General features: G+C 38.9%; 1 protein-coding gene and 1 long non-coding RNA gene across 3 annotated transcripts in view; one reads left to right on the top strand and one right to left on the bottom strand.

The window, feature by feature from the left end:
- Positions 1-438: 438 nt before the first annotated feature.
- On the bottom strand, positions 439-11,536 carry LOC139829460 (uncharacterized). Its single transcript, XR_011741930.1, has 3 exons — positions 11,416-11,536; positions 10,149-10,223; positions 439-2,020 (listed from the first exon to the last, which is right to left on the bottom strand). It is a non-coding gene; the product is annotated as an uncharacterized lncRNA (long non-coding RNA).
- Positions 9,440-13,256, top strand: part of NTF3 (neurotrophin 3) — a 54,485-nt gene continuing 50,668 nt past the window's right edge. The window contains exons 1-2 of one of the 2 annotated variants that reach the window (XM_071817022.1): positions 9,440-9,985; positions 10,520-10,706. In XM_071817022.1, the coding sequence (XP_071673123.1) occupies positions 10,665-10,706 (42 nt within the window). In that variant the 5' untranslated portion in view covers positions 9,440-9,985; positions 10,520-10,664. The remainder of the gene's footprint in view (positions 9,986-10,519; positions 10,707-13,256) is intronic. The other variant, XM_065844083.2, reaches the window with a different exon arrangement.

The following is a 13,256-nucleotide window of genomic DNA, read 5'->3' as shown; positions in this document are numbered from 1 at the left end:
TGAAAAGGTAAGTGATGTGTTAAGTATTTGTTTGGGACCACATAATATGTGTTACACACAAAATTCCACATGTACAGAGAGCAAGGAGGTGACATTTTTCTATAAACAGGGGTCAATGATAGTAGTCTGCACACTAAGCAGCAGTTGCAATGATAGACCAGCACTTTAGAAAGATGTTGCTGTAGATCACACAGTATTGGCGTATCCAGCTCGTTTCTGTTGGGAGATGAAAAAGAGTAATGAACTGAAAAACAGCCAGGAGATTTTAGCCCAAGGCACAAATTATGTGCAAGCTGAAATTCATAAGAGTGGTGTGCACTGTAGGCACCCTAAAGACATGCAAACAACCCCACCAAGTATCTGGGCAGAGAAGACCTCTCTGTTGACACATAGTAGTGTAACTTCTTAATCAACTCATACTTAAATGAAAACCCCAGACTTTGGATCTTTTTTCTTTCAAAGGGACAGCATGACTTCCTTCTTTTCCTGTCCCCCCAAATCAATCTATGCATCCCGCACTGTGACACTGACATTAATTGCTAAACAAGCTCCACATTAGTCAGGGGTGTTTTAACAGCACAAGCCATTTATGTGTGAGCAGGGACATGCCTAACTGTCTTTTAATAAGTAACCCAAGGATAATTCTGTAGAAGTTTTGAATGTTCTTCATTCTATTAAGCTGATTCAGAATACCATCCCTGGGAAAAACACAGTGAAGCATGGAAATTTCCTTAAAGAACTTCAGATGGGACTGCAACAGAAATGACATGTGGCATTTCTCTCACTGTGGAGTAAGGCATGTTGCATGGTTATTTTTTTCCAAGTGAAACAATTACAACTTGCTGCAGGTATCACATCACAGGACGAAAGCCTGTGTGTGAGAGTAGGACTTAAAGTTGCATTGCATGCTAGGAAATCTTTTGGTTCTAGCTGGGCATTTTTAGCAGGATTTTCTGAAATTTAATCACTTGCTCAGTCAGAACCCAGATCTGCTGTCTTTTTAGATACCATACAACACCCATTCCTTTCCTGAGGTATTTAAAAAAATAGAAGTCTCTGTATGGAAGAAGGGGAGAGGTTGCAAAAAATTAAGGAAGATACAGGGAAGGTATCAAGTTAAGATGAAGAAAGTGAGCTAGCCACCGAGTATGTGAAGTTTGGTATGACAAATTTAGATGTGTGATTACTTGTTTAACATTCTGGGCCTAGACCAGTATAGTCCTGTTTCCATAAAGAAATCAGGGATTCCTGGAGTTTTGCTTTATTTGGAATTGATAGGATCCAAAATACTTGCCATTATCAGCTGCATTCTGAGTGCAACACTGACTGGTGAGTTGCTGCAAGAATAATATCTAATTTCAGAAGAGCTAGACATGCAAAAAAGTTTCATTTGTTCTCAGGATAAAAATTTCATCTTATTCACTTCTTGATGTCTAGGCAGAGAGCATGATAATTAAGGGAAAGCCAAGATGCGTACTTAGGCTATATGTACTGTAATAAAAGCTGACCTTAATACCTTTAGATTGCAACTACTTACATTTCAAGGCATTGTACAGCAGAATTATATCATGCTTTATAGTAAAAGCAAAGCCTGAAGGGATAGAGCCTGTCTTTAGCAAATACCACTGGCTGCTTAGAGAAGCCATCCATGTTGGGGAATTACCTTCAGAAGGAATTCCTCAGCAAGGAGAAGAGGCATTGAATTAAACACTAAAGCAAAGATGAAAATCAAACACAGCACGTGTATTAGAGAGAACATACATGCAATAAATTTATAGCAATTGTAAAGCCCCATAAAATTTCCTATTATTGCTTTTGTGACCAAGCTTGCATGACTCATGAATTAGGCTTTGCCAGATGTGGACAATAGTGTGACCATGCCCATCTTGCTGTAATAAACACTCTTTGTTTTCCTCTGCTTAACACGTGGTTTCTTCATTTTCCTTCCTTGCGGGGCATTAATCTCTGTTGCTATTCTGGTCCTTGTGGTGCTTGATAAAGAAATGGCTCATCTGCAGAACTGGAATGAGACACATGACAGAACAAAACATGTGAGCAGGAACCTTTTATACAGTCACAGACATGGGTCAAACAGCGATGATATTTGGGGAGAGAGATTTGCCACAACCATGTAACAGAACATTATTTGGAATAAGCTGCTTTAGAGGGCAGAGAGAAGTACTATTCAGAGTTAGTTAGTTATGAACTAAGAACTTAAACTTAACTTCAGGCATGGAAAACCAGAAGCACAATCAGCCTCAACTGTCAGTAGTATTATTCAACCAAAAGAACATGCTGGATTTTTCCACCCAGCCTCTTTTTTTAGCTCCTCCTCCTCTGATTAGAGCTGGGGTTAAAAACCTAGCAATGCCACACCATGAAGCCTTCAGACTGAGAAGCAATTATAATTTTAAAATCATTTATGTCTTTGCTTCTTTCCTTATTTCCCCTGATTTCTTATAGACTGAATTTTTCCCTCGTCTCCTTCCAAACTAAAATGGGGAAGGAAGGATTTTTCTGTTTACTTGGTTAAAAAAGAGACACATGACAATGAAATAAGGTATTCTCTTTCTTTGAATTGAGATCAAAAGAGGCTCTGAGCATACAAAAAAATGCCTGTTCATACAGTTCCTAAGGAGTACTCTTCACTGCAAGTCTAGTGCAACCTCGATGAGCTGTTTTCATGGGTGTCTCTCACATTGCATGCAGACCAGAAGCACATACCTTGATTGAGCTCAACACGACGTGGTGCCTCCAGGCTCTGGTCCTTGGAGCCCCACATGTCCCAGAGGGCAATCTGTGTCTATGCTAGAAGCTGCCTTTGTGAGCTTGCTTTCTATACAGATAGCAGATCTAAGATTGAGAACAGGCTCTGGACTTGTGTGATGCTATTGAAGCCCATACCACTTGCTCAGTCTGGACTCTTCCTATATCACACCTGAATGAATTCATATTGGGGTCCTGCTCCTACAGTGCATGGAAGACCCTCTTGAAATCACTGCTTACATCTAATACCAATAAACTAAACGTACCTGGGCACTGAGGTCAACGACCATGGAGCAGCCCACGTCCATGCTAACAACCTGCTTACAAGAGGGTAGGGGCAGGCTGATGGCATGCTGGGGGTGGTCCTAGAATGGCCCAGCTGCCAGACCTGCCTGGTAGCTGCTGGGGAGACCATCATTTGAAACAGTCCCAGTTCAAGCTGGGAACTTCCAAACAGTTGACTAGTACACAGACAGTCGCAGTGAGATTGAACTTAATGCTATAGACAGATGCATTAAATGTGTTATCTGTAGACTCTGAAACAGTACTTAGGCAGCTAGATGAGTGTGCAGCCTAAGTTTGGGAAATATCTTATTTAAAAAAAAAAAAAAAAAAAGGCCAGAATTGAGAGCGAGCGTAGTTTGGCCCAAAACTGTTTAAACCCCCCCCACCTGTACATCTGCATTAGCTCAAACAGGACATTCAGTTTTAGGCTGCCTGAAAATTGATCCATGCTGTGTTTGCTGCCCTGCCCCTCTTGCAGCAGATGTGATTTCACACTAAGCTTTTAGAGAATTAAAATATAGAAGCTCAGCCAAATGGACATCAGTATCTATCAGATAAAAAGTTTGAATAAAAATTGCTTTAATTCAAATAAAAGTAAGGTCAGAAAACACAAATACCAACTACAGAGTATACGAGCTAATGCTCATAAATGTCCCACTCACTTCAAAAGGCAAATACAGATATTAAACACACCTGGTCAACTGTACTTTGGATCCAGACTTTTCCTGTTTTAGCAAACATAATCCCAGGAAAAAACAAAAACAAAAACAAAAACAACAACAAAAACAAACACACAAAAAAAACCAACCAACCAAACAAAAAAATAACAAACAAAAAAACCACACAAAAAAACCCCAAACAAACCCTAAAATATATATTAGTTTATGAAAAATGTAATTGCCCAATTGTATTACACTAATTTTTGTTGCTGCTTACAGGCGAATGAGCAAGGCTGGGGAGCACTTCTTTTCATGGAGTGTTTTACTATTTTACCTTCCCTTCTTTGCTTTGTCTTATTTTATATTTCTTCCAGTAGGAGAAACTGACAAATGAGAAGAATATCTGTATTTGACACCAAGATGGGGAATGTAAGCACAAATGTCAGGACACATTTCTCAGTGGCTGGAGTATTATCAGATATATTGCTTGGAACTGTGCCTTTCAGTGATGAGTTACCTGCTTGAGCTTAATAGACACAACTGATGCCATGTTGGCAAACCATCAGTGCTCTGAGGCCCTTCACTTTGGAACTGCTTGACTTAGTGATTGATATTGTTATTTTTATTTTTACCTTTCAATTTGGAAAAAAAAATATATTTGTCTTCTCCTTTTACTTCATTTTCTTTCAACTTGTTTCAAATAGTATAGTTCCACTGGACCTCAAAGATACAGAAGCATCAAGTCCAGGAGGGAAAAATAGTATAGATGTTTGCCTCCCTGCTGGGGAAATTTCGGTGTATACTACTATTGTTTGAATAAGCAGTTCTGCTGTGTGTAGCATTCAATTCTCCCAGTAATAATGTCCATTAGTGTCTCAAACCAAAGCACATAGATATCTAAAAGAAACTTCCCGAAGGATTTCACAGGGGAGTTTTCTTCAAGAACTAGGCCAGAGCACTAAGTACATGATGTTTCAGAGAATATTTGTTTTTAAAGATGATGTAAGTCATACAGTCATGGAAAAAATGAGCTGACTACCTAGACCTACGCTTGCTCTAGTGCAGGATCAATTAGAGCCTTGTGGGTCCTGACAGATTTCTTTACCATGTTTGTGTGAACCTTCAATGCGGCAGGTAACACAGCAGCCCCAAGCAACTAATTCTGGAGCTTGGGCTGTCAAGTTTTTACTCACATCTAGCTTGAACCTGTCTTGCTGCAACTTACCATTTCTTGTCCCAGTCATTCAGGGTGTGAGCTGGTCTCTTCTGTGCGGAAGCTTTTTATGAGCTTGAAGTATTCAATCAGAACACCTCTTTTCTTTGGTGGGCAATTCCAATTTTTTTGTTTTAATCATATGTTATGTTTTTAACTATATTACACATATGATCATTGTTTCTCTCATTTTCCAGATCTTCTCTGAGTTGAACTTGGTCAGAATTGGATCCTACATCCTAGCTGATGTTTTAATAGAGGACTTTATGTGTCTTGCAGGTTAAGGTACTTCTTCGTATGTCTCAGTGTGGAATTTATCTTTCTTACAAAAGAATGATGCTATGATTCCAGACATTTTCTTCCTCATATAGTATCATTAAAAACTGAAGATGCCTCTTTCTGGTTCCAGTGTAAGTACTGGAACCAAACTTCTTCATGTAGCTCTAATTTGAGTTTTTTTCTTTACATTTATCTAAGTAAGAATTTTTTCTTTTTCTTTTTTTTTTTTTGGTAGATAGTTGTGCAAGTTCTGTTCAACTAATTTGGAAATCATAACAAATGACTGGAGGCTGAAAGTATGCCTATTATTTAGACTAAGAATTTTTTTTTTCTTTCCAGAAATGGTACCTATCATCAACGAACCTTTTTCAGCTGAAAAAAAAAATTAATTATTCCTGCAATAAAGACTGTCTCCAGGAAAATTAGATACCATCAGAAAAAGACAAATATTACACAAGTTCAAAATTTGTGCTAAACTGATAAGTGATGTAACACATCAGTATAGTAGAGAAGATTTGCAATGATCCATAGCCCTATTGCCGAAACACAGCTATTTGCTGGCAACTTGGAGTCCCCTCCTGTGTATTACTTAATATGTAGCTTTATTTTGAGATATGGGATAGATTCCTAGATTTAATTACACAGGGAAAGCTAGAAATGAGAAGTATTTGTAAAATACTTAAATCTGTGGTTATGTTGTGTTTGTGTAAAATATTTCTTATAAGAAAATGTCAGTAGTTGCACTTAGTAAGTATAAAATAGACCGTAAGATATTATTTTAATTAATACTATATTTATAATCCCATTTCATCTCTCTGATAATTCTCAGATAAGAAAACAGGTTTACAGGTGAACTACATGAAAGCTAACTCTGTAAACTACATTGCTTTTAGGGATAGCTCTGAAGAACAATGACTCCAAGGGTGTGACCCTAATTCATGGTTATTGCCCTGCATTTCTTCTGTCCTGCCTGTTGGCATGTCTACAGCTCTGGGTACACATCTTTCACTATGTCATCTTCGATGTGTCATGTTAATTGTTATGACAGATTGTAATTATTTTAAGCATTTATCAAATTACTTTTTAACGAAAAAGGAAAAACTGCAGAATACAACATTCCAATAAAACTGTATCAGAACAAAATTTGACCTTGTTTGTGAATCTTACTTGGAATTTCTCTTTAATACTTCTCATTTCACTAGCCTGGGTGAAAGAATGTAAGGAGAACTCAAATCTGAGCACACATGGTTGCTCAAGTTCAGCATTAATGCAAGTGTATGGAAGAGCCATGTCAATTAGGTTTCAGCAATTCTTGCAGCTCTGAAATGGTACCATTGTTATTCTTAAAATAATATTTAAACAATGTTTAAATAAATAATTTCTAGAAGAACCTATTCTATCCCACTACCATTTTTATCAATTAAAGAGAACCATATCTGGAATAATTTTTACTTTTAAGAAAATATTTACAACACCTGCCATGGAAAAATCTTTTCTAGAGACATTGTCACATCCTTTATTAAATTCTAGAAACTTGGATAAAAGTGATTTTGATGTTTGAAAGGCAAACAGCCTCTTGAATTGAAGTTCTTAGTTAAACAAAAAGTTCAGACCTGATCTTCTGCTTCCATTTCTTCTTCTTTGTCTTTACATAAAAACTACCATCTCATAAATGCAGGACCATATCTCTGGAACATATTTACATCTCAGGTAAGTGTGTTTGTCAATGTGTATCAAAACCAGCATAGGAACAGCGCAAACTTGCTGAAGCACACGTGGTATCCCTGCGGGCATTCCCCCTTTCGGTATCTATTCGAGATTTCAACCACAAAGTGGTGCTGTTGCTGAAGCTAACGGTTAATGGGGAAGACCAGTTCCCTGTTTTCATAATGACCCAAGGCATGCATTAAACCCAATTAAATTGTCATTCATTTGCATACTCACATGCATATCTTCTCTATAAATATTAATTTTTTTAACATCAAAGGCAATAACAGTGGTATCTGTTAATGTGTAGAGAAAAATATAGGTCTTCAAAGTATATAAAATGTTACATATTTTGAAGTCTGATCAAGTGCCTAATTAATGAGATCAATGTCTAGTAATTATTCTAATTAAAATCCACAGAATTTAAAGATTACTTCCTACAGCACGCTTTGAGCAATATTTCAAATTCTTCAAGATAGAACAGAAACTTGTTAAAACTAACTTTTTTTTTTTTTCCTTTCCATGTCAGAATCTCAGATCCAGGGGCTACATGCAAAATAAGGTGATTACTTAGGACATTTATTTTTTCTCATAAAAAACTCAGAAACAAGCTTAAAGTGTAAAAAAAAAAAAAAAAAATCCACTTGTGCTAAGGGTTAGTACTAAAAAAACAACAACAACAACCAACCAACCAAACAAACCAAAACAACAAAAATCCACAACCAGAATAACAGATGAAGATGTTAAATTATCTAGAAAAGAAACCAGCTTCAGAACAACAGAAACATCTTCAGAGGAAAGGTTGGAAAACTGCAAGGACCAAACATATCTCCATTTTCTATATCTGTGAAAACACCCTGTCTACAATGCTTTTTACAGTGCACACATATTTGGCAAGATTAAGGTGTCCAATCTCAAATTACAAGGCGTCTGATTGCCCACAGACCCAGACACGAGTACAGGACAAAACCCCTCAACTTCTGCAAACTGCCTGGCTCCAATAAGGTAGGCAGCCCCTCTGCCTAGGACATTTACTTGTAGCTTAGGTTTTGGTTTTGTTTTGTTTTGTTTTTTCTTTTCTTTTCTTCTACTAGCTGCAAATGCAAAGTTCCCGGGCTTGGTCTGCCTTCAGATGCTTAACCCTTTGCCTACCTCTCCAGAAGCATTCACCAGCCACAAGAAAATTTTCTATTCCTAGCACTGTTTTTCTACTTCAGGAGATTAAAAGCTGAGTCATATTTTAGGCATTTCTTAGATCTGACTATGGTGCTGGGAGAGACAGGATTTAATTCTGATTCCCTCCTCTTAGCTGAAAAAGCTCTGAAAAGGATGGAAAATGCATTCAGCCAAATGAGGAAGATAAAACCACTCCAGAGTTATTCAAGATTTGAGTGGTTTTTTGATTGACAAAGCAGCAAGTTTTAGTAGAAAATTCATAAGAGGCAACGGTGGAAGACGACTCTTTCTGCATCTGGACAGTAAGAGGGAATAAGGGACTCGAGTAGAATTTATGAGACAGATACAATTTGTAGAGTTTAGAAGTCCCTAAATAGGATTATTTTATGGTTGAAAAAAGGTCAGATAAAGGAAAACCACAACAAACAGCACCAACTGTGTTTAATCCACAGTGGAAAATATTTCAGTAAAACAGTGACAACTATCTAGGTAGAAGATAGCACAATGATTTGACAGTATGAGAGGGCTAATCATCATTACACAGGGAGTGGAAAGAGGAAAAATTCCTTGGTTAAATAACAAAATAAAAAACTTCATGAGTTAGCAAAGGAAATATTCTTTGAGGAAACAATCTGGTGACTCTTAAGACTTGAAGAGTTGTATTGTATCTTATATGACCATGTTCTTATGGTTATGGCTAGCTCAATTATGCTTGAATCAAATAGAAAAGAAAGATGACTTAAGCATGTAAATTTAGAGGGAGACTTAGAGGCATGCAGCTAAATTTATCAACCATCTCTGTGAGCGATCATTCTAAATAAAAAGTTTGGAAACCAGTCACTGCTGGTTGCTGATGAACTTTCCATGTTTTTGGCACTCACCATCCTTTGCTTAATGGACTAATCTGCAAATCAAAACAGGAGGAATATCTGGACACAAATCCATCCTAAGGTCTGTTCTTAACAAAGGATACTTCTCCTGAAAATTATTTTTGTATTGTGAGGGGTAACTTGCTTGATGGAAATGCTAACCAAAAAACAAAATGTATCTAAGATTTTGAAACAATAAAGAAAAAAAAAGGAAAGTAAAAAAGAGGAGCCAGAACAGAGAGAGAGCAGAGCAGAGAGCAGAGGCTTATGAAATTCTAGTTCTGTGTCTCTATTTCACCTGTTTTACATGTCCTATAATGACTTCTGAATATGGGTAAGAATAGCAACACATGCTGGCAGTTTGACCAAAGGGTGTGTGTGTGCATGTGTGTGAGTGTGCATGTGGGAGGCAGAGAGAGTATGGGGGTGGGAGGGGAGGAGGGGGGGAGTGGATGGACCATTAGAGTGCAAACACAGAGACATTCCTGCAATAAAATACTTGTCTTCTGAGAATCACAGTCCGGAAGAGATGGTTATGATTTAACAAAAGAATTCTCTAAAATGTTCCCTGGTGCTAATACTGTTCTTAATAATACGAAAAGATTTTGCCAGGATGAGGAATAAAATCACCAATTGGATTCAAAAAAGAAAATAGGCACATGATGGGATTTTAGAGCACACGGGAAAAAATGACCTTTATGATAACTTTGTCATTTTCAATAATATGCCTCATTCTCTGAAATTCCCTAACCAGGCAAGGTTATTATAAATGGTAGGTAGGGAAAGCAGAGTGTGGCAATAAAGGGGTTAATCTACAGAGCACAGAGCCATCTGGCTGAGCTGGTTTGTTATAATCGAGCAGATTATGTTCACGGGACTCAGAGTTTAAGGCTCCTCTCCCATAGAGCAACTCTGCACAAACCAAGCAGACCAACTTTGGGACTTTGAATGAACATATTTACATCCACCTTTCTCTTCATGTCGACTTTTCTGGAAACATTCACACGGATGCCATGGTTACTCCTACCACGGTAAGGGAAATTTGACGTTTTCTAATAGGGTCCTAAGAGGGCGGGGAGGGGGGGGGGGAGAGGAGTCCCTTAAAGAAGTATAATGGGGAGGAGAGGGGGGTCTTGTAAGCGGTAGATCTGTCCCAAATGTTGCCTTTTCCATTGTGCCTCTTCCTTTACTCACCCGTACTTGCCCTATAGCTTGCTTTAGTCCTGAGGTTTCTCTCTCCTCTTCCTCTGCACAATATTGTTTAGGTCCCTGGCAAGAAAACATCAGAGGAAAAATATGAGGTGCTACAGGAATCTGATTTGAGAGGCAAAAGCAAAGGAGACTTTTGGTTTTATTTTAAGAGGGAAACCAGCAACTTCAGATATAACAAAAGCGGTTGCAAATCTAAAGCGTGGATTGCAAGAACCAGCCTCAGCATACATAGCATGCTTGCCCTCAGGGAAAGTTAGAGCCCATGACAAGCAAAGTCAAAATTCCCAATTTCTAGACCTTGACTGTTTCAAGTAATAAACTTCACTGGAGCTTTCTTTTATTTTGTGTACCAGACACTGGAAACCCTATTCATGACCTTCAAATCAATCCCTGTTCTTCTCAAACCCAAACACTAAATTCTCTTGGAGGAACTGGAGATCAAAGGATTCTCTGCACATCTGTGTCTAGGTGAAAAAGATACACTCGCTCTGTGCTAGGATGGCAGGAAAACTATTCTTACGCTGCAATTTCCAGTGTTTGGTAAGTGCCTTCTAGGAATGCAGCACACAACTAATCAACACAGGCGCAGATATAGAGAGCAAAATAGAAAGCTGTTTCTCATCTAAACAGCTGAAATGCAGCTTAAAGCGTCAGTTACTGGCGAGTCCTTATGGAGACACCAAACTGCTATTAGCCAAGAGGGGAAAAAGTCCTTGAATGGTTTAGATAGTTTTCTGATCAGTTCTTAATCCTTCATTAAAATAAGCAGGAAAGCTCTGTGTTGGTCCTATATCTTGAACTATAAATATGCAGTGTCCAGAGAGATGGGTATTTTGGATTGAACAGGGCAGCTATGCACACATTCTCTGGTTCCTATATTGCAAAACTAGTTATTTAGAGATGACTCTGTGTGTGTGAGGGTGGTTGCTTCCCCCTCCCCCGCCTTTTTAAATAGACAGAGATGTGTGCTGTATGGTCCAGTCAATTGTTATGAGCTACAACCTTTCAGAAAGCACTCTTTGCTCTTAGGCTCATGTGATTTGTTGCATGAGGAGTGCAAATGGTATGTTAATTTTACCTTTACATTGTGTCTTCAGGAAAATACCCAGACAAATAGGAGAGACATTCTCAGGCACAGAAATACCTGATCTGTGCAAGCCTGTAAGTGGGGGAGTGGTGCAAGAAACACCTATAAATAAGATGTAAGAATGAGGAAAATCTAATAATAGTTAAAAAAAGAAAACCTCACTTTGTGGGAAGGCAGACAAAACAGTAGAGAATGGAAGAGAGTTCGGCATGGTTCCAGCTGCTAGTAGTAAAAAGTCTGGTCTTAGATACACGTGTCAGTACCAGGAGCTCTGAGCATGGCAGGGGGAGGGAAACTAGACACAATTGCAGGTGGTGGACCCAAAATATAGGGAGAAGAGGATATACCAGCAGAGCCAAGAGAGGAGTGTCTTATGTAGAATTGTGTTATGTGTCGAGGTATGCAATACATGTAGATTAAGGATTTTTTGTTGTTGTTGTTCCCAGGGAAAGAAGAACTAAATGGCACATAGAAAGAAAAATATAAGGAGTTTGGAGGGAAAGTGTTATATACGAATAATAATCTCCTATGCATTATATTAAGTGTTGTGTATTGAGGTAATAAGGGCAGGTGAGCCATGCAAAGGTGGTCAGGTTAAAATGGGGACTGCTACAGGTCAACTGTAACAAGAGGATGTCTGTGGGTGGAAAAAGAAGGGGGATTGGAAAAGGTGCAGACTGGAAGCTGGGTGAGGATATGAAAGGGACATACAAGGATGCTGGGGTGTGCAAGGAGGAGGTAGAGTATGGAGTAGGAGTGAAGGGAGCAAGGTGAAAGCACAGGGCACAAAGGATGTTTGGAGGAGGAAAAAAAATGTGAAGTGTTGTCTATTTGGAGAAAGGTATGGAAAATAATCAGCTACATGATGCTTGTGGGGGATGTCTAAAAGAGACACCTTTGATTCTGTCAAGAAATAGATACGAGGAAGTATTTGTGAGGAAGGTGTTAGAGTATGAAAGGAAAGGCTTGCATGGTGATGGAAACACATGCCAAGAAGAGGAATGCAGAGGAAAAAATGAGCTGGATGGAGATAGGGTGTGGTGATGGGAAAAGGGTATAGGGACTCATAAAGGTATGTGAGGGGGTAGTTGCTTAAAAAAAATTTTAGAAGAGACTGGACGCCTGCTGCAACATGCTGCCTGGTTGCAAGGGAGGAATAGAACTGGGGAAAAAGCCACTTGAAGGTAGTGTGAGGAAATGCAAAATAGTAAAAATCATGGGTGCAGTGTGAACTGTGACAGGAATATAAAGATGTGGCACGTCTCGAGAAGTATGAGAATGGGGAAAACGACGAATACAGAAGGCATGAGGATGCCTAGGAAAAAGGTGGTTTGAGGAGGCTTAGGGCAAGAGGACACAGAGTGAGAGGAAATTTAGTTTTGTATTGTTTTGTAGGCAAACAGAAAAAGTAGTCCAGAGGTGCAGGAGTGGCTTGATGAGTGGAAACAGAGGATGCCTTCTTACTGAGTAACTGGGATAACACAGGGAAAGAACAGGCATTACGTTATAGGGAAGAAGTTCAGGAAAACAATGGAAAGTAGGGAATAATGGGGGGGTATGGGGAGAGGAGAACAGAGAACACAGAGGAAAATAAGTGATTTTCTGTTAAGAGAGACGTAACAAATGTGCTTGTATCTCTGTGGCAGGTACTGGCTAAGTGAAGCAGCAGAAGGGAATGGAACAAACGTGCTAAAGGAGAAATGACTAAAGATATAAAGAGATAGGACGAGAAGGAATGGGAGGAATAACTACCTGGAGAGCCATATAAGCCACATGGCTCTACTTAGGTCAAAATAATATAGTGTAAAGTGTGTGGGGACGTGGGTGCAGTTGGGAACTATAGGGCATGAAGTGGAAGTGAATAAGAATGACAGTTCACGTTACAAGGGGTTAGAAGCTTAGCATAGATTGACATACAATGGTGTGTAAGCGAGAAAAATACCTGTCAGATTATGCCTGCTTGCAAGGGCTGTGGAAGGGAAGGTGAAAGGAGTGAAAAGTTG

This window comes from Patagioenas fasciata, chromosome 1 (genome assembly GCF_037038585.1).
Source record: "Patagioenas fasciata isolate bPatFas1 chromosome 1, bPatFas1.hap1, whole genome shotgun sequence".
NCBI classification, from domain to species: Eukaryota; Metazoa; Chordata; class Aves; order Columbiformes; family Columbidae; genus Patagioenas; species Patagioenas fasciata.
Note: the sequence above shows the minus strand (reverse complement) of the source record. Positions and strands in the feature narration are given on the sequence as shown.